Source organism: Populus trichocarpa, chromosome 13 (genome assembly GCF_000002775.5).
Source record: "Populus trichocarpa isolate Nisqually-1 chromosome 13, P.trichocarpa_v4.1, whole genome shotgun sequence".
Lineage (NCBI taxonomy): Eukaryota > Viridiplantae > Streptophyta > Magnoliopsida > Malpighiales > Salicaceae > Populus > Populus trichocarpa.
Window position 1 is genome coordinate 263277 of NC_037297.2, and position 21294 is coordinate 284570.

Consider the following 21294-nt stretch of genomic DNA (forward strand, 5'->3'; position numbering starts at 1 on the left):
TTTTGGATAATGCTTGTGGTTAGGGGCACATAAGCATCCATCCACACCGATTTATTTTGCATGCCCTCTTGCTTTGCTTGCTCTCCCAATAATGGAAGTGGTCGATCATCATATATAATCTTTACACATTATTATTATAAAAAAAACATGGTGTTTCCATGTAGCTGTGCACTGTTCCCTTGCACCTAAAGACAGTGCAATTTTTTCTATTGTTTCTGGCACGTGAAAAGGAACATTTTTGTCTCTGGATTTTTCGACTTTATTTAATATATACTTGTAGTTAATTTTATGCAATTATATTTTCATTGTATTTAAATAAAAAAGAGAAAAAAAAAAGAATTCGACCAATCCTAGAGCGAGGTGAAGTTCCTTCAAATCACAATTTGTTATGATTTCTCTTTTTCAAAATTTCACTTTAAATTAAAGTCGACCAACCAGCTTTAAGCTTCCCTTCATCTTAACTTGATGGAAAAAAAAGTGAAACATCATTATCGTAATATTTGTTTTTTCTCACACACGACAAACAAGAGCCCATTTCGCTGAATGTCTTAATTAGGGTTACAGCGTTTGTAGCTCATTGACAAGTTAGAGAATATCACCATGGCAAAGAAGACAGGAAAGGAAAGTGCAGGGGACGCATAAAAGAGCCATTTATGGACACATGTATAGAAATTTGCAAGGAAGAAGACTTCTTCACACGCACACAATTGAACCATGCATGTATGCATGCATGCATGCGTATTGTGTATGGCATTTTCATGACTTAATACATGCAATTAATTAACTCTCTAAGTGACCGTTAATATTGTTACATATGAAGTAAGGCTTGAAAAGGATTTATCATGATGCTGATAAGTAAGAATCTCCTCGACGACAAAAAAAAATCTTGAGAACTTGGCTTGCTTAATTAACTGCTAAGAAATATTAGGCACTGTTCACAAGCAAGAGTTGCACCGTATCAATATTATTAAACCTAGTTTAAATTAATAAATTAACTTGATGACTTGTTAACCTAACATCTAGTTTATGTTAGAAAATAATATAAATTATATTTTGAAATCTCATCTAATAGTGTAAGTTATTGAGTTAAATTATTTCTTTGATACAATATCAAAGCCTCGATGACCAAGTGGTTACGAATTTGAATCTCTTCATCTCTATTTATTTGATAAAAAAAAATTAAGTACAAGACAGTGTGAGTCTGTGCAAGTTTCAAGTCCAAAGAGCTTTCACTTGAAAAGATGTGTTAGAGAATAATATAAATAATATATTGGGATCTCATCTAATAATTTAAATTATAGGGTTGAATTAATTCTTTGACGGTTTATACTAAATTAAAAACAAAAATCAAAATAAATTTAATTTATTTAATTTAATGATTAACTGATTTGATTTTTTGAACTCACGTTAACAACTTAAAACTCTAACCTTAACCATAAATAGGGTTATGTACTGACATAGTTATTAAACCCGGACCGGTCCAGCAGGTTGACCTGGGGGCTGGACCGGTCCGGGTTTGTCAAAAGACCGGCGGGTCAATTCGTGACCGGGGCGAGACCCGATGTTTTTTTATTTCAAATGTGAGATTTGAAACCTATTAGTATATATATTCTATGTTCCCAAGAAAAAAGTTATGTTTTTTCAATGTGGAATAAAAAACCTTTTGGTTTAAATACTTCAACTTAAAAGGATAACATAATATCTTTTTAATGTGGGATTTGAAACCCGTTGATATATATACTCTATCTTCACAAGAAAAAAACCATGTTTTTTTAATGTGTGATAAAATTTTTTTTTTGGTTTAAATACTTAAACTTAAAAACTTAACATAATATCTTTTTAACGTGGGATAAATTTTTTTTTTAAAATATTCTTTTAAGCTTTATTATTTATAATATGTATAGCTTATATTTACATTGATTTTTTCTTATAAAATATTAAAAATTTAATTTTTTTTTAATATTTCCAGGTTGACCCGGGACGACCCATAAAACCCGGGACTCGAACCCTCAGCCGGGTCAACCCCGGACCAGATTTAATAATTATAATACTAGGTTTAATAAAATTATTTTTTATCACCTCTAAGCTTTGCCATTGGTTGCACGTTGTGATAGAGGAGTGGGAAAAAGATTCGAGAAATTAATATTATCATACTCTTTAAAGAGGTTTGCTCGAGGGCACAAAATTCTAAGCAATTGATGCTTAACAGCTCTTCACGTCATGGGCCATGACAATAATGGGTCCATGTATACATTTCCAGATTTGGCTACAAGATATTGACACATCATGTCTAGATTATCAGAAAGCCAAACTTAAAGCTTTAATTAAGCACATAATTATTATGACTAGAGTGCGATCAATCAAGTCCCATAGTCACCGGGATCATAGAAATCAAATCCAATCTGATTTTTAAGCAAATGGGTCACGGGCTGCTTAAATTAAGTTTAGTAACATGAGAGATTGCAGCTAGATTAACTCTAAAGCGCTTGCTTTATAACTCACAGTTGGTAGATGCCTCATCAGCAGATAACTTTTTCTCTAATTTAGTACTTGTATGATTTTCACGAGATCACAATTACGTTAATCAAATCCAACATGGACCCGTTTCTCAGTTGAAGATTTGTGTGTTTGTATGTAAAAGTTCTCAGCTTTGATTTTTTCCCCCTCCGGATCCCTCAAAGTAACCAAAGGCAGTACTGTCAAACTTTCTGTCTAATCCAATATTAAAGTTTCTTTAAGAACACCCTTTGCGTGCATGAAATTCAATAATACATGATTCAAGTTTTTCGATGCTGGGTATATATGGATGTTCTAAGTTGGAATCCACGTTTGAGGCTGCAGAAAAGAAATTTCCAGTCCTGAGGTTAATAAGTGAAAGATGCTGGCGAAAAGAGATTAAGATAATCATGAATTGCAGTTTTAGGGTACGTTCCAACCACAATTTTAAAAATATTGGTTAATTAGCATGCATGATTTTATTTAAATTGCAACTATAAAAACTACCGCAATATCAATATCAAACGCATATTAATTTTAACATCCATTAATGGACTGGTGGCTTGGCTGATCTAGCAAATCTGGTAGCTCAAAGTGGATGTATAAAGCAAGAGGGATAGTATTAATTAATTCATATCATCAAATCATAATTTTGTTATTAAGCTAGCTATTAACTCAAGTTTGCTCTTCCAATTCAGTACTCCAGTGCTGTGCTGCATTTAGTTGTGATTTTCCTGGCACAAGTAGCGCAAATTAAATGAGAAGACTTGAATATTAAAAGAAAAGGTGAAGAAAGTATATATAGCAATATATAGACCATGGAGTTGGCATTATACAGGTAAAATGTGCATGCATGTAAGAATTACCACCACACTGAGAAAAGAGGCTGGGGCTGGTAAATAATTACTGTCATATATATCTTGGTATGTACGTATACATGGAATTAAAGAGGAGTTCAATAGAGGCAGTACATTTCAACCCACCATTCATGAAATCACAACCAAATCTTCATTTCAGTAGGGCACACTGATGAATTGTCTCTGCATAACTTCTTTACATAAGAAAAGTAGTCATGTCTTGGATTAAAGACAGGCACTTTGTGTACATTATGAAGCCTCCTATTTCTGGTTGCCAATCAGGGATCGAGTCCCACTCCTAGCTAGCTTGATTTCGATCTTATCTGCTTTTCGTAGCTCTCTTTTTATCGTCTAGTCTAGCTAGCACAATATCATGCATGCGCGCGTTTTTTCTTTTTTCTCTCGGGGTGTTTTTTAAACTGAGGCCGGCCGCCTGTTTTTCAAGGGTTCTTTTTTAAGACCAGAGGTAGGTAGGTATACTATCACCAATCCTCATAGAACACATTCGGCTCACCTTGAAAACAAGGCTTAAGATACCTTAACAAATAGGATTATAAAATGTAGAATTGCAGTCAACAAATTAAGGATTCAAGTAGCACAACTCGAACTACTCGAGCTTCTTAATTATATATAATGAGATGGATATTGTGGTGGTTTATCGATAAACTTACCAATCTTTAATTTCTTGTTGTATCTTTCGAGCTAACGAGTCTCCTTAGCCATTAAACAAGTTTTTCTCATCGCATCGATGCTGGATATAATTTCTTTTTTCAATCTGATCTTGTTAGATTGTGATAGTTAAATTAGAGTGCAAATCCACTTTTCATCACAACTAACAGCTAATAAATACCAGCAACTGTACGAGCTGACAAGATAAATTTGATGAAATGTAGTCGATACATGCATACATACATTCATAAATTAAGAATCCAATATAATTAGTCACAAGCTAGCTTGAAGGTCGCAGACAATTAACAGACGTGCCAACTTGCCAAGCAAAAAAAGGCAAGCAAGAGCACTACATATATAATTTTTATAATTATAGTGATATTCTATGCTAGGTTTTCGCATATGCATGTCCCTTGAACATGGTGTCCCCTGCAAGGGAAGGAAACACAAGAGGAATCCAACTATATATTATACACACAAACACACTCCAGTGCTGGGTTTGTTAGGGTTTCTTTGTCTTATAGCTAGCACAAAACAAAATATACATATGGGGTATATATAGACTAGCAATTAGCAACAGGTACGTAGAAGGAGAGGGGGGGATTTCTTTTAGTAATTAAATGTTAATACCCTAATTAATAAAGTAGTATCAGAAAGCCTTAATCAATGGTCTGAAAGGATTACTATAATGAAACTGAGATGGAGGGGAAATACATACCAAGATCGATATGGACAGCTAGCTTATAACAGGTATCATACTGGCTTCAATTAAATTAATAAATTGGCATAAACAAATATATAATTTAGTAAATCAATGACTGTAATTCTTTTTCAATATATAATTGCATGCACAATGCCTGGCCTTCTGGTTACGATGCCATATGAATTTATTTGCGGATAAGAGTGTGTTCTTGTGGTTTAGTTTTCGGTTTATGTGACAACTACTCATGAATTGAATCAAATTTAAAAAAATATGATATAATTTGTTTTTCTCTGATGTTTTAATACTAGCTAAAAATATACTATGAATCCCATAGCTTTTTCCTTTTCTTCTATCAAACACATTTCTAATTAAATTATATCAGGATTTTTTCTTCTTTTTTAATGACCCACGTACACAAGGACGTGATTCTTGAACAATTTCCATTAATAAGAATAAGGAATTAATGCATCAAATTAATGACTCCAAGATAGGGTTCAATTCAAATGATATTAAATAATTAAGTTACGGATGAATTAGTATGAATGCTAGCTCGTGATCAACTGCCCGGTCTACCATTTCAATAATTTAGGTAACCAAACGTAACAATTTGCTGAAATTCTTACCCTATGACTGTGATTTTTTATAAATAATTTTTATATTAAGTGACAGTTTAATATTGTATTTCTAGATATATTTTAAGAATATATTTACTTTAAAAAATATCAAATTAGTATTTTTTTAATAATTTTTTATTATTCTAATGTGCTGATAATAAAAATAAAATAAACTTATTTTAATATATTTTTAAAAATATTCATATTATAATATCAAACACCAAGCACGTACTATATTTTTATTAAAATAAATTATAAGGTAATTAAATTTTGAGCAAGTGGTATATATAATATTACTGTAGTGGTCATGTTAGATGCAGCTAAGTCTATATGAACCTAGCTAACTAGCTGGCTAGTTCACCATTATATACTAGCATTATAAATCCAATCAAATGGATAAACTTACCATCATGATTAATTAGAATTGATAAATACAAAATTTATATATATTCTCAAGAGTGAATTGAGATAAAAATATAAAAGATATTGACTTTACAAGGCTTGTGATTAGAAGCTCGATCATGATATATTAATTGCATATATTCTTTATACATGTGTGTATATATTCTAAGAGTTCATGCAGCCAACACAATTAGCAAACTCACATTAAGCACGACACGACCTTACAAGGTTTTGAAGTAATCCTTAAACAGCAAGTAATGAAGCTGCGTTAAATCCATGTCTTCTTGTCGGATATTACAATATCTTAATTACTTGACAATATCAGAGAGAAGTGAATCCACAAGGGCAATAATTTATCTGCCTCAAGTAGTCAGTCAGTTGTTGGGTTTTACACAACAAAGCTTTTAAATGGATAGATTTTAACGTCTCACATGCAGAATATATTGTGAGAGAAGATGAGATCATAGGGTTCTCTTCATGGCTACAGGCTGATGATCGATATGTGAGCTAATTAAAAAGGCAAATTTACACCTGCCAAATGGAATCAAGCTGGCTTGCAGGATTTTCTTTCTGCTGGTGATCTAGCTAGTATGGAGCCTTAATTTCTACTTGAAGCTGCATCAACTATTTACAGCTCATCGATGAACTACTTTCTTGTCAGCAATAATAAATTAACGAACTACTGTTTACCCCTTTGAATTTGATCGTTGTTAATGGTGCAGCTAGCCAACCTGGCTAGTTTGTCTTGGTTAATCTTTTGATTCAGGAGGGATAAAAATAGATGAAACATGTAAGATATTTTTCGATTTTTTTTATGTTTTTGCCGTCTTCCTAGTATACTAATAAAACACAATAAATGATAATATTCTTTAATTGTTTCAACCATAAAAATATATTTAATAATACACCTCTCACATTGACTTTATATATTTAAGGAAAATAATTATTATGAACATTAATCTTGAATTTCAAATATCAAAAGCTTAAAAAGAGCTTTTCCTTTCTCCGCAGACTATGAAGAAGGGGCAATTCTTGAGTTTTATTTATTTATTTATTTAATTAAGAAGGGCAAGCCAAGCAAAGCATGGCAAGGCAGCTAGTAGTGACAGATAGTGCTGTTCCAAAACATTATAAAATCACATTAATGGCCCTTTTCTGCATCTTCACCATCATAATCACAAGTCAGCCACTACTTGTTTATCTTAATTGAGATGTTTGACCATCTAATTACATTGATTAAGTAAAGTATAATCAAGTCTTATTAACATCCAAATAACATTCTCTAAAATTACAACCAAAACCTTTAGTTGACCACAACAAAATCATCTTTGAGTCATTTTGATTACATTGAAACATCATCATCTATATTTTCGTTGTATTCTTAAATCAGTTTATGTATTGATTAAAACTAAGTTTCTTTGGCCAATAATCCTAGAAACATGTTTCTGCATTAATATGATTTATTTAATAATTTATTTAAATATTAATCTTAAAATTTGAATTAAAAAAAAAAACCCATCTTACTTACCAAGTAACCACTTTATCTACCAAGTCAATCATGCTCTCTGTCCTAGGATTGAGAAATAGCAGGGAGGAAGAAGCTTACAAATTTCCATGACTTCTCTTTTACTGTACTGCTTGACGACTGTATTTTGTTTGTGTAAGGTCTAATGTTGTAGTAATGTTAACTCTTCTAAACTAAAACTCATCACCTACCACTGATAACTCCTTCCCTTCTTCCTCTTCTTTTTTCTCTCTCCCCCCTTCTCTTAAAAAGATCTCAAATTTCCATGTCCATCATCCCCTACTCTTTACCACAAGCAACAATAGAGCCCCTTTCTTCTTCTTGTCATTTGTGGCTTTGGGGCACACAGAAAGCTCCACCCCAGCTTAGATTCACGCTCACATTTTCATTTCTTGAAAGGAAATCTACGCTTTTTTGCTATTTAACTTTACCCTTTCACAATTGGATTCATTTGGGTGTCTTCCAGGTGTGTTGCTTTTGACATTGGTTTTTGGGTTTTGTTTAGTCTTTTGAGATCTGGGGTATTGAGGAGTTGGTATGGCGAGGGCGTTTCAAAGATCTATGCTTTAAAGGTTTCTTTTGTGAAGTTCATTATAGAGAGGTAGAAAGATTCAAGCTTTTTCTTTGCTTTTCACTTCTTTTCCTTTTCTGCCTCTTAATCCATGCTCATTTTGTCAGCAAAGATTGTATTCTAAATGAAATGTTTCTCTTATTTTTTTTGGGAGAGTCCTATTCTGCTGTGTTATCTAATCTGTTCATTTGCTCATTGAAATGCCTGTTTTAATGTCATTGTTTTATCTGTATGGTTTGTGGAGTCCTGAATTTGGTTAGCTTTTTTTTTTTTTTTTTAGGAAAAGGATTTTGTAATGTGTAGAGAAGTAGTTACGCGATTCTTCCCGTGAGATTCTGCATTGATGGGATTGCTTCTAATGTATATATATGTGTTTCATGTTAATTATGCAGGGTTTGGGCATCTGAAAAGGCAAGATGGCCAATGATCTAAACGCTGAACTATCCAAGAAAACTGCCATTTTGGGTCTCAAGGTCTGGGAAGTGATTGGAATTTGTGTTGCATTATTTATCATAATCATCCTCTCTGTACTGTCCTTCTGTTTAACTTTACGGAAGAAATCTAAAAGAGATAGAAACCGTCTTCCCCTTAGCCAAATCCCAACTATTTCCAAGGAAATTAAGGAAGTTCGAGTGGAACAGGTATCAACAAATGAATTTGTACCTCGTGATGGGATTCTTCTCACAATTCATGACAAGTCCAGTGACAAAGAATCGGATAAGGTCTTGGTTCATCTAGGCATGGGGAAGGGGAAGAATGGAGGCAATATGAGTAAGTCAGATTCTTTTCATCATTTAGAGAAAGATTGTGGATCACAGTCAGGTGAAGAAGGGAGTTCCGGAACAGTAACTGTATATAAACCTTCTTCTTCATACCCTATTACTGCTCCTTCTCCGTTGATTGGTCTGCCTGAGTTCTCTCATTTGGGTTGGGGTCACTGGTTCACCTTGAGGGATCTTGAGCTTGCAACAAATCGGTTTTCGAAGGAGAATATCCTTGGTGAGGGTGGATATGGAGTGGTTTATCAGGGACATTTGATCAATGGCACTCCAGTGGCAGTAAAAAAGATCCTGAACAACTTGTGAGTTTGAAATTAGCTTTATGATTCTTGTAAAATTTCTTACAATTGATCTTTTCGTATCACTTTAAGTTTTCTTCAATCACAACCTCTTAACTCTTCTTTAGGGGCCAAGCGGAAAAGGAGTTTAGGGTGGAAGTTGAAGCCATTGGTCATGTTCGACACAAGAATTTGGTTCGTCTTCTGGGATATTGCATAGAAGGGACACACAGGTACACCATTTTTTTTTACCACAGATGATGCTATATAGTTTAGAGTTGAGGTCATTTGCTCACACGATTCACTTTGGGCTTTATGCCTTAGGCATCAACTCATTATCAATAGAAAGGTTCTGTTTTGTGGCTTAAGAATCTGATTGCTAGCTTACCTGCCTGTTATGCAGAACTGCTCAAGTTCTTATCATTATGATCTAATACATAAAAACATTGCAGGATGTTGGTTTATGAGTATGTCAACAACGGAAACTTGGAACAGTGGCTTCATGGAGCTATGCGTCAGCATGGATATCTTACTTGGGAGGCCCGCATGAAGGTTCTACTTGGCACGGCTAAGGCGTAAGTCAATTCTGTTTAGTCCCTCGTTGGCCTTCAGGTTCCCAAATGACTTGGTATGTTTCTTGCAGTCTTGCCTATTTGCATGAGGCCATTGAGCCAAAAGTGGTGCATCGAGACATCAAGTCGAGTAATATATTAATTGATGATGACTTCAACGCTAAGGTTTCTGATTTTGGCTTGGCCAAGTTGCTTGGTGCTGGCAAAAGCCATGTAACGACTCGAGTTATGGGAACCTTCGGGCAAGTACTTTCTGCAAGTGTATTCTTACTGGTTCTTTCCTTGTTACTCTTGTTCTTTGATGGAAGAGGATCATCACTTTTAAAATCAACCCCATTCTTCTTGCCTTGACAAAATAAAATCTTACAGATATGTGGCTCCTGAATATGCAAATAGTGGACTCTTGAATGAAAAGAGTGATGTTTATAGCTTTGGGGTTGTGCTGTTAGAATCAATCACCGGAAGAGATCCTGTAGACTATGGCCGCCCTACTCATGAGGTATGGCTATTTTACTTTTGCATTCTCTACCAAGTTTTTTTAATCTGTCTTGAGTCCCTGGCTATATCATCAATAAACCAATGCAATTCAAATTTACTATAATGGTTACTAAATGCCACTCAATTTTAGGGTTCTAGTCTAGCCTAAATTAACTTCACACTTATCAATTGCTTTTGTTTTTTCATGAGTTATGGTTGGTGAGGTTAAGTGACAGAATTGACTGTTTAGATAAATGGTCTAATAACTGGTTCTGTGCTCAATAGCTAGGCTAAGTGACAGAGACTGAGGCCTAGGAATAAGTGCTTCTACTCCTGTCTTCTACATTGCTATTTTACTCCAAAGAGTGTTTAACCTAACATAACCAAGCCAAACTCACATCGGTGATTACCCTGTGAATTAACCAAAATCGTTAGACATGCATTATAAGGGCTAACCGTGTTGTTCTTGAATTACTGCATTCTCTACAATACAATCATTCGACAAACTTGACATCCCATTTAGAGAATTGGATGAATTGAAATGAAGTTCATTTGTTTATTTATGTGCTGTAGTAAAGCATGATAAGAAATGAATTAAACTATAAGCCAGTGAACATTGAGTACTAGTTATCTATTTCTGTCGCTTTTGTATCTACTATCCCTTAGCCCTAAAGAAAAGTTAAAGAGAAAACATGATAAGATTTTTTAACCAGATCTTTACTCATGCTAGTCAGGATGATTAGATGCCATTTCTATTTCCATATAGGTTAGCGAAGACCAGTGGGAGAGATAGGGAATTATTGGTTTTTGTTATTATTATTATTGATCAGGGGTAACAATATAATAAATAATAAATGAACGTGTCTAGTATCCTATGAATGAAAAACGTGAACTATTTAAATTTTCTAGATACTGACAGCCTAGTACATCATCTAGTTTCCAAATTAGCTTTCTAGGCTCATTCAGTTTCAAGCCTGATCATGCCTAGTTGAGTTTATTATAGACTCTCTTAGAATTGTTGTCCTGCATCATTATTCCTCCCTTGTAATTATTGAGGCCATATGTTCAGTAGCTGGAACTTTATTCTCTTTTAACAGCTTTTAAAGCTGTGTTGATCATTAAATCATCTTACTGGCAGGTAAATCTTGTGGATTGGTTGAAAATGATGGTCGGAAACAGACGGTCTGAAGAAGTAGCAGACCCAAATATTGAAGCGAGGCCATCAACAAGAGCTCTAAAACGTGCCCTGTTGACCGCTTTGAGGTGTGTTGATCCAGATTCTGAAAAAAGACCTAAGATGGGTCAAGTTGTTCGTATGCTCGAGTCTGAGGAATATCCCTTTCCAAGAGAGGTTGGTTTCTGACTTCACTTGTACAGTCCAAAATGCATCTGATCACTTGTAACCAAAATCATTTTTGAATATGAACATGTGTAATCGCTTGCATCCTTTGTGCACAAAATGGTGCACCATGGCAGCCAAGATATCATGAATGATGGTGCTACCTCCATCCTCACAATTCTTGGCTGTTTTTGTGCTTGAACATGGATGATTGCTTGATTGCATTCTTTGATTTTTGCTATATTGCACAAAATGTGGGCCATGGGAGCCAAAATATCAACACTGATCCTCTATATTCTCGAGTCTTTCACTGTTTTTGTGCTTGTTCAGTATTTACTAGAGAAGGAATTACCAGCAACTCACTTTTAGCTTTAAATTCGATGTTATGAAATTTAACAACGAAGAAACATGGCTTTTGGCTGAATTTGGAGTTCAACTTGTAACTGTTTTCAGGATCGTAGGCATCGAAGAACTCGAGGAGGTAGCATGGAAATTGAATCTCAAAGGGAAAATTCTGACACTGATCGCAGCGACTATCCAGGTTCAAGATCTGAAAGCCTGCGAATTTGACAAAACATGAGACTCATTTAGGGAATACAAGGGACTTATAAATTGAGATGGTTATTCTTACAATTTTTTCGGGGTGCCTCAGACATTAAAATGTTGATATCTAGGACACTGAACAGGGGGGACAAGTGATTTTCTTCTTCTTTTCTCTTTATTATTTTTTCTCATTTTGTTGTATAGGGAGAGATGATTTGTCTATGTATTGTTATGGACTTGGTATTGTGAAGAACCCATGTTACTTGGGGCCTAGGGTGTGTACAGAATTGGGTTAGCAATTCAGAAACTGTTTGATGAAATCCTCCCTGTTCTACTGCCTCTCTCTATTTCTCCCTCTCCTTCCTGATCCATATTCTACACCATGGAACCTGACTATCAACCTAACTACTCTGTGTTTGATTCATTGACCAAGACAGTTAAAAAAAAAAGCCCCTCCTGATTTTTGAACTTGCTTGCTTTTGCAAATTCTGCTTTTATGCGAAGTAATTAATTCGAGACAAATCAAATACAGAAAGACAGACAGGAAAGGCTTCTTAATCTCAAGACTGGAAACAAAAGAAAGCTATGATACCATCACAGTTTAGAGTTTTTTGAATAAAATTGTGTTTTTTTATTGAGGATTATCTATTATATAGATATAATTTACAAGCTAAGAAAAAAAAATACATTAAGAAATAATAAAGGCTGATACAATTTTTATTGAGGATTATCTATTATATAGATATAATTTACAAGCTAAGAAAAAAAAAATACATTAAGAAATAATGAAGGCTGATACAAGAAATAATACAAGCTGATCTTCAACCCTTAGAAACAGCTAACCTGCATAACAGTCCTTCGGAAGTCTTCATGTATTTTGTTGCCTGAACATCCATCGACTATTCCTCTTCCAAGTTCTTAACTCTTAACCAATCATGTGAATGAACTATTCTAGGAGTGCTAGTTCTCCACTAAGTTGAATGTGGCTCACATTTAGTTAATCAAACCCTAAGCTTGAAGGAACTGTCCCAATGAGCTAAAGAGAGAAGCTAGGTTATAATTAGTTGGCAAGCCAATACATTAACAAGCCATCCACATAGCATCTCAATACCATCACTTAATTTTGACAAATCTCAAACATCTTCCGATACCTAAAAAATCAGACTGATTGTTTCCAGTTAAACACTTGCACAAGGCCACTGCTACTATAAAACTAAAGACAAGTCCGGTACTAGTGGAAATAACACCAAAACATATAAAGTAAAATGAAGGTTTCTGATGCAGTTCAGTTGGAGCAAGCAAACATCATCCATCCCCTAGGAATTCAAGAACCTGCAATCATTCAGAACACAAGCAAAGATTCAGCAGCCTCATGGTATACAGGGCCAAATAGAAATGTAACCACCATATTGCTCCAGTTCAGTAAACCACCTCATTGTGTTTGCAGCATAAATCATACACGTACAGGCTTCCAAGCCCTGAAGTCAGGTCAATCGAAGCTGTCAAAACACTGCCAACACCCTCAAGGCGATAGAGCAGGAAGCCGTTTATGCATTCCTTCTTGTACTTGTTGCTTTCCCTCCGTTGTCTTTTGATGTTGTCAAACTTAGGCTTTAGTTATCGCACCCTCTTCAGTGCCGATGCAAAGGGGACCCAGAGTTCTAGCAATTGAAGAATATTTCATGCGTTTTTAATTTTTCTAGTAGTGATCGTCATCATCGGGATTACTGAACAAATATCATCAACAACAAAATATAATTGTGATGTGAGCGGGTCAGCTGTATATTTTCCACCACTAAATTATTTTTATTAAGAGAAATTTTTTTTTTATGTCTACCCAATCGGATTTGTTCATGTTAATCGACTTTTAATATTTTATTTCACTTAATTAAAAAATCAATCTAAATTAAACTCTGAAATTCTTGAATGTTGGTATAAATCGAGTTTAATAACAATATTTTTAATATAATAAAGAGATCATAATTTCATTAATTTTTACCAAGAGATTGTGAAGTTGAATTATGAAAAATCCTGCTAGCTTCATTCATAAGACATAAGTAGAATATTAGAAGGGGACATGTATTATTTGAAAAGCAAAGATTGCATTGTCATAATATTGTCTTTGCATACCAGAATTTATGTAAAACCAGGATCGATGATCCACGTTCAGTACTCCATTATTTATTGGGGGTGGAAAGGCTTCATTTTGAGTTTTGCCTTGTTAGTATTATTGCGGAAGAGAACTTATTCGCCCTGTGAATGATCTTGGCTTTAATTTCCTTGCAGTTTCATTTGATTTTTAGATGCAAAAAAGGTTTGGATATAGTACCGATTAAGAACTTATGCTGTTTTTATAACAACGCTCTTACGTTGTCGACCATGAAGCCGAGTTCTTACAATTCGAGATGGTTATTCTTGCTATTTTTCGGCGTACCTCAGACGTTAAAATGTTGATATTTAGGACACTGAACAGGTGGGACAAGTGATTTTCTTCTTATTTTTTCTTCATTATTTCTCTCTCTCTCTCTCTCTCTCTTTGTCGTAGAGCTAGGGAGAGATGATTTGTTTATATATGTATTGCTATATATGGACTTTGTATTTTGAAGAAGCCGTACTGTTCTTGGGGTCTAGGGTGTGTGTACAGAAATATTGGGTTAGCTATTTCAAATTTTCAATAATGTTATTAATTACTTGGGAGAAATCCTACCTCTTCTACTGCCCCTCTCTACATCTTGCAGCTCCCTCTGTGATCCCTCCTCCGTATTCTACACCATATATGGAACCTGGCAACTACGTACTTTTGTGTTTGATTAATTCATTGACCAAGACACAGTTAATTAAAGAAGAAGCCCCTCCTGATCAACTTGTGTTGCTTGCTTACGTTTGCAAGTCTTGCTTTCATGCAAAGTAACTGGAGACAAATGAAGTTCAGGAAGACTGCCATGAAAGGCTTTTTTTTTTTAATTATTATTATTATGATAATTGATAGTATTATTAGCAATAAGCGACAGCCATTAATTAGAGAATGGCCACATCAAAACATGCTTGACTGATTATATAATAGCTTGACTGCTGGGGTTTGCTTTTGGCCTAAAAATTTCAACATATATACTCTCGCCTCCTGATAGAAACTCCCAATGGACCACCTTAGTTTGATAAGCTTTCTCCTCGTCATCGTCTTCCTTAATCAGGTCTTTAGCCAGTAAAGTTATGTAGTAAGCATCACGACTTGCTCTCGTGATATTTGCATGATGAACTCGAACAAACTCCATCTTTTTTCCCTGCAACAACAAATATTAAGAATCAATACACGGCACAAATCCAACTCCATTGTCGATTACTACTGCCCAAATTGCTGTTCCTGGACCTTTCTCTTGTATTTTTTGTTGTAATATTCGACAGCAAATATGGCCATTCTGTTGACAACTCCGAGTTGAGAAGAGTCATTAATATCAATGGGGGATGCCCAACAGTAGCCAGGTGGAGGAGGACGAACAAGATCAAAACCCTAAAAAAGAAAAATAATATCGATCAGTTATGAGAAACTTCAAATCACAAGAACAAGAACAACAAGAATTTGTTTGTTAAAAAAGTTTCGTAATTACATCGGATGCGCAATAAATCTCAGAATAGTGCACCAAAAGATCCCTTTCTTCCTTTTCAAGGTATTTCAAACGCCGAGTATATTCATCAGGTTCGCCTCCAACTACATGATAGACGTCCCAGCCATCGTCCAACTCAACCACCCAGTATTTCCTTTCAGTTTTCTCCTCCTCCTCCTCCTCTTCAACATCATCACCATTTTTTTTAATCTTATATTTTTTTTTACTGGGGTTTGTTTTTGGCCTAAAAATTTCCACATCTATATCTCCTGATCGAATATCATCGTGGATCACCTTAGCTTGATAAGTTATCTCGTCACCATCATCCTTAATAAGGTCTTTAGCCAATAAAGTTATGTAGTACACACCGTGAAGGGATCTGCAGAAATTTGCATGATGAACTAGAACAAACTCGATCATTTTTCCCTGCAACAAGAAAAATTAAGAATCAATAACGCAAATTCAATTCAATTATCAAGAACTAATCCCCTAATTGCTGCCCTTACCTTTTCCTTATATTTTGTGTTGTAATATTCAATAGAAAATTTGGCCATTCTGTTGACTGCTTCAAGTTGAGAAGAGTCATTAAGATCCATGGGGTATGCCCAACAGTAGCCAGGTGGAGGAGGACAATCAATATCAAAACCCTAAAAAAATATAATAAAAATCAGTTATTAGAAACTTCTAGCCACAAGAACAAGATAAGCAAGAACAAGAACAATTTTTTTGTTAAAAACACTCTCTTAATTACTTTCGGTGCAGAAGCAAACTTATTATAGTATAACAAAAGATCCCTTCTTCCCTTTGGTTCGTATCGTAAACACCGAGTATATTCTTCAGGGTCCTCTACTGCACGGTCAGAGTCCCAGCCATCTTCCAACTCAACCACCCACCCTTTTTTTTTAATCCCCTCATCATCAGCATCATCATCATCATCATCATCCTCATCCTCATCCTCCTCCTCCTCCTCCTCCTCCTCCTTCTCCTCCTCAACCTCATCTTCCTCCTCAACCTTGTCTTTCTCCTCTTCTTCCACGCCCATGACTATAGCTGGAGGAGAGACAGATACCTGTATAATTATTTTTGTGATTTTCTCCTTCTTCTCTACCACCATGGCCATGACTTGTTCGGGATCCTTGACAGTGGACACATCAAGTACAGAGTAATACTCTTGTTTATTAGTTTCGTTCTCCTCTTCACCATCCAAAGCCACAGCAACGTGTTGATCTAATTGGTCATGATCACCGAAATAAACCTTCACCTTCAATACAGGAGAGACCCTTTTTTCTTTATCGATTTCCTCCTGAACCCCTTTCCTCTCTTCCTCCATGAGTTGTTGAATGTTTTTCAGATAAAAAAGTATCTTTTTAGCGACTTGTTTGAAATCTGTGATAGCAGGCGACTCAATCACACTATAATCCATCATTTCTTTTCCCTCAACCTCGTGATGAAAGGCAGGATTTTCATTTCCATAATCACTAGAAGCCATGTTAGGGCTTGGTTGGTGCATGTTTGCCTGTTTTGGAAGATATTTGTAGATAGAACAAGGAAGAGAAGCTCAAGATTTGTTCCTATTTGAGGATTTATTAAATACAGAGAGGGCGGGAGAGAATCCCACCTGGGTTTAATTCCTGCTTTTAATGTTGTTAATGGGGTCATTATTATTATTATTATGATCATTATTATTATTTATAGTAATTACTTTTGATGCATGCCATTTATTAAATCTTATTAAAATTCACATATTTCAAATATTCTAATAATTATTAATTATAAGGTTTTATCTTCTTTAATTAACCTGTATATATATAAAAAAATAAAAAACTTGCTATATCAAAAGAAAAATCTCTTCGAGATGAAGTGAGAGAAAAGAAGTATAAGACAAGCATAGTATAGAAGATTATATATATATATATATATATATATATATATATATATATATATATATGTGTGTGTGTGTGTGTGTGTGTGTGTGTGTGTGTAAACGATTATGTAATATATATGAAAAAAAAGTTTAATATTCTAACCAAAAAGTTGTTTTTTAAAAGATAAAGAATGATTACTAAATAAAATAAAATAGTTAAGCGTGATTTGTTAATATTCTAATTAATTCATTAATCAAGCTTAAAATAAAATTTTCAAAATCCTAAATTCTCAATAAAACCAAAAATTATAGCTAAATAATACAATTATACATATCAAAATATAAATCTTACCTTTTATATTTATTTTCTCTAATTCTCTTCTCCTTGTTTTATTTTTCCCTCTTTTTCTTCTTATGGTTCCCTCTCTTCTAGTCTAGGTTTTCTTTTCTTTTTCTTTTTTTATTTTATAGCTAAATAAGATAATTATACACATCAAAACATGATTCTTACTTTTTAAACATATTTTAATTTCTAACTCTTTTCTCTTGCGTCATCTTTCCCTCATTCTCTTCTTCTTTTTATGGTTCACTCTCTTTCTTTAAGTGTAAGTCTTCTTTTTCTTTCGTTTATATTTACGTACTAATTCTTTGTTTTTCTTTTATATTTACGTACTAATTCTTTGTTTAATTACTAAGATTTCCTTCACCTGCTATAGATAACTAAAACTTACTCTTCTAAGGGTATTTTTATCATTTCCTATCTAAATTTTCAAAACATCACAAGACGATCGAGTGCGATATCATATCGATCGATCATCAACACAATTTTTCCAAAGCAATTAATCAATTAAGTTGTCTTCATATATATATTAGAGATTCTTTAAGAGGTCCTTTCACCCTCTAACTTTAAAAATCAAACAATCGAACTTTTATATATTTAAACATTCTTTAACAGGTCCTTTCACTCCTTATGAAAAAAATATTCTTTCAATTTGCAATATTGAAAAAGTTAGTTTTCTTTAAGACGGTGCCTCGAAGAGTTTGTCATGATGATCATGGATGCTAGGAGAGCTATTGGGCAAGCTGTGCTGCCCGTATATATTTTACCACTGAACGTACGTAGGAGAACTGTTGCATTTCATAAGCATGAAATCTGAAGAAATATCAAAAAAAGAAACATGCAAAAAACCTAAGATGCCTTGATTTCGTTTCTGAAACTACATGAAACCTCAATCAATGTATTGTGTCTGTTGATTAATCGTGCTAGAATTTCCAGATATGTAGGCCTGACTAGGTACGTAGTTCATAACTAACTATGCCCTTCTCCATGATGCTTGCAATCTTTAATTTAGTAGTTTCTTACATTAAGGCAAACACGGCATCAGACAAAGCATTTAGATGGATAAAAATAAGACTTCCAGAGAACATAACTCCACGAATATAAATTGAACAATTTTCTTATATAATACAGAACATAACTCCATGGATTGACTTTTGCAATATTGGTTACACAAAAATAGTTATAGATATGAATCTGAGATTTGGAAGCTATTCCAAATTTGAAACTACTAATTTTGCTGCCGAACCAACAAGACCGCCATGCAAACCAGCAATGCATAAAGTAATTAACTGGCCTTTAGAAACTAACTAAAGAGTGAAGAGGACTTCTATTACACATTGGAATAGCTCAGCTCACAAAACAAAAACAAAAACAGCAACATGCATGCAATCTATATATGGTTGTTAATTTAGCCTCTCTCTTTTTTTCCCCTTGCATTAATGGACTACCTCAGAATTAAGATACATATATCCTAAAATATTACAGGATAGGAATTGGATAAGATCCCGTTAAAGAAAACACAACCCTGTAGTTGTGTGTGCATAAAGAAAACACCTTGCTAGCTCAAGTATTGTGTATAGTGTGACAATTACAAGAAAAGTTCCAACTACTATTTTTGGTTGCGAAACAGTAATGCACACCTTCAGAAAATGATAAAGATGAAAAGTAGATTCTATTACATATTGATTATATATAAATGGGATTACAAGGCTTCAAATGCCTAGTTTCATTGCTTGATTTCCAAGGAAAGGGATGATCAAAAGAATGCACATGTTTGTTCATGCTAGGACGTCTTTCCCTTGCTGATAACTTTTTATATATAAAATGCCAGAAATACTGTGTTTCATGTTCAAAAATTGAAAAAAAATATCATCCATAATCATATACAACAATCTGCCATTTCCACTCATTTCTGCAACTAAGCAATACTGTTAAGCTTGAAAGGTTCCCGAGCTCTTTTTTTTTTTTTTTTTTGTTTTCCTGATCTCTCCAAATTCTGAAAGGTCCCAAGCTCAATTTTTTGTTTTTCTTTCTCTTTCTCTCCGGATGTTGAACCTACGTGGAAGCACACGTCCAATTATATTAAATGATTTTGAGCCTTTTAATGTGGAAGATGAATGGGAATGCTATGGTGACATTGTTCGCAAGTGGCGTACTAGACTCGCCTACGATAGTATTCGAGTAAGGGGTTTGAAGAAGCCAGTTCTTCCTCCTAAGGATAAGTCCCTGCTTATTGACATTGTCTTGAGCACAAGAAAATACTCAATTACTCTAAAGATCAGAACGTTTGATCTTTACCTTATTGGTTATGAAAATCAACAAGGCCACCGGTTTGAGTTTAAACCAAAGGTGGACAAGCACAGCAAGACAAGCGAGAGGTTGATACCTGGTTCCACTTTTTTGCCGTATGGTTGTTCTTAGGGTGATTTGGAGGGCAATGCACGTACCCACAGGCTTGGTTTTGAACTAGGGAGACAGCAATTAATGGTAGCAATACACAATTTGGCCCAAGAACCGAAGAAAGTCCATTCATCAAAAGAAGGGAAGAAGGTTAAATTAGCAGACCAGGCATACGAGGAGAAACGAGCACACGGTCTCTTAACCATTGTGCTTATGGTTCCAGAGGCAATCAGGTTTGAATCCATGCTGAAATATGCACCATCAAACTTGACATGGAACACCAATACATCATTGCCTTATATACCAAACCTGACAAATGAGTGGCAAACACTTTGTAAGCACATCACCAATGCTTCAAATAGAGACTTTTATGAATTTAAGGAAATCATATTACAAGAAACACCAAAGCGCCGTGTTATTAAGACAATTGAGGATGTATGCGAGGAAATTGCAATAGTAAAGAAAGAGGATTAGGAGCAACCAAAGCGATTTTGAATCTCAAGACCGATCAGGAAGGGCTAGAAAGCTTGGAATCTACTTTGCATTCAGGTATTTTTTCTGCCTTGTTTATTTCTTTTATGCTTTCATTCATATCTTAGCACGCATGAAGGCTAACAATGGACTGTATGTTTGTAAAAGAATTTTCGTTTTCTGCATGCAGTTTCGATATCTTTGCATGCATGAAGGCTAATAGTGACCTGTTTTTCATATTGATACTCCATATCTTAGCCTGAATTAAGGCTACACATTAGGCAGGCTGCCAAGAGCATCATTGCCAGTAGGCTAGCTCCCGGGTTTATCGTTTAGGTCTCTTATGCTAGTGGTGTTCTGATCAAACCATTGTCAATTTTTGCATGTAGACGCACATTTCAGGCTAGATCCCGGACAAGGAAATTCTCAAGATTGTGAAAGAAAACTTCCACATTTCAGGCCTGGAATGATTGCCATTAACTTGGATCTTAAGAGAGGTAGAAATGGCATGGTCTTGAAGGGAGCTGCTTAGGGCCACTTCGGAAGGAATTGAGGTATATATTGAACCCCAAGATTAAAATAATGCCATATTGGCAAGTGATCAATAATTTGCCTTTTCTTGGCTGCAGCTCTGAAAGCCAAGAGTATCTTAATTATGTTCTTAATGTTGTCTCCTTTTTTACACATTTGTAGTCTTCATTAATAGTTAAACAGGATTAGATTTATAATGTAAATAATGTTGTTTTAGAAGAGAATTTTATATTGCTTTATGTAAATAAACCCCAGTCGTCA

At 34.6% G+C, this 21294-nt stretch overlaps 2 protein-coding genes across 3 annotated transcripts; one reads left to right on the forward strand and one right to left on the reverse strand.

The window, feature by feature from the left end:
* The first annotated feature begins 7306 nt into the window (after positions 1–7306).
* On the forward strand, positions 7307–12145 carry LOC7465217 (probable receptor-like protein kinase At5g18500). 2 transcript variants are annotated; one of them, XM_024583433.2, is made up of 8 exons: positions 7307–7732; positions 8230–8918; positions 9023–9127; positions 9347–9469; positions 9538–9708; positions 9836–9965; positions 11082–11294; positions 11736–12145. In XM_024583433.2, exons 2-8 carry the CDS (start codon positions 8254–8256, stop codon positions 11850–11852), a joined length of 1524 nt encoding a protein of 507 aa, XP_024439201.1. In that variant the 5' UTR covers positions 7307–7732; positions 8230–8253; the 3' UTR covers positions 11853–12145. The 2 variants fall into 2 exon arrangements, with proteins under 2 accessions (XP_024439201.1, XP_024439200.1); XM_024583432.2 differs by having other exon boundaries at positions 7308–7867.
* Positions 12146–14692: 2547 nt separating this feature from the next.
* Positions 14693–15847, reverse strand: LOC112323870 (uncharacterized). The gene is made up of 3 exons (XM_024583690.2): positions 15431–15847; positions 15193–15333; positions 14693–15106 (listed from the first exon to the last, which is right to left on the reverse strand). The coding sequence occupies exons 1-3, from the start codon at positions 15845–15847 to the stop codon at positions 14879–14881; spliced, it is 786 nt and encodes a 261-aa protein (XP_024439458.2). The 3' UTR covers positions 14693–14878.
* Between the last annotated feature and the right edge of the window lie 5447 nt (positions 15848–21294).

Excerpts from the sequence above, each read along its gene's own strand:
- LOC112323870 (XM_024583690.2), bottom strand. The coding sequence starts at position 15,847 with ATGATCGAGTTTGTTCTAGTTCATCATGCAAATTTCTGCAGATCCCTT. Across the intron at positions 15,334-15,430 it reads AGATTTATTGCGCATCCGAT|GGTTTTGATCTTGTTCGTCC; the intron begins GTAATTACGAAA and ends TTTCTTTTTTAG. Across the intron at positions 15,107-15,192 it reads ACAAAAAATACAAGAGAAAG|GGAAAAAAGATGGAGTTTGT; the intron begins GTCCAGGAACAG and ends TTGTTGTTGCAG.
- LOC7465217 (XM_024583433.2), top strand. The coding sequence starts at position 8,254 with ATGGCCAATGATCTAAACGCTGAACTATCCAAGAAAACTGCCATTTTG. Across the intron at positions 9,709-9,835 it reads CGAGTTATGGGAACCTTCGG|ATATGTGGCTCCTGAATATG; the intron begins GCAAGTACTTTC and ends AAAATCTTACAG. Across the intron at positions 9,966-11,081 it reads ATGGCCGCCCTACTCATGAG|GTAAATCTTGTGGATTGGTT; the intron begins GTATGGCTATTT and ends TCTTACTGGCAG.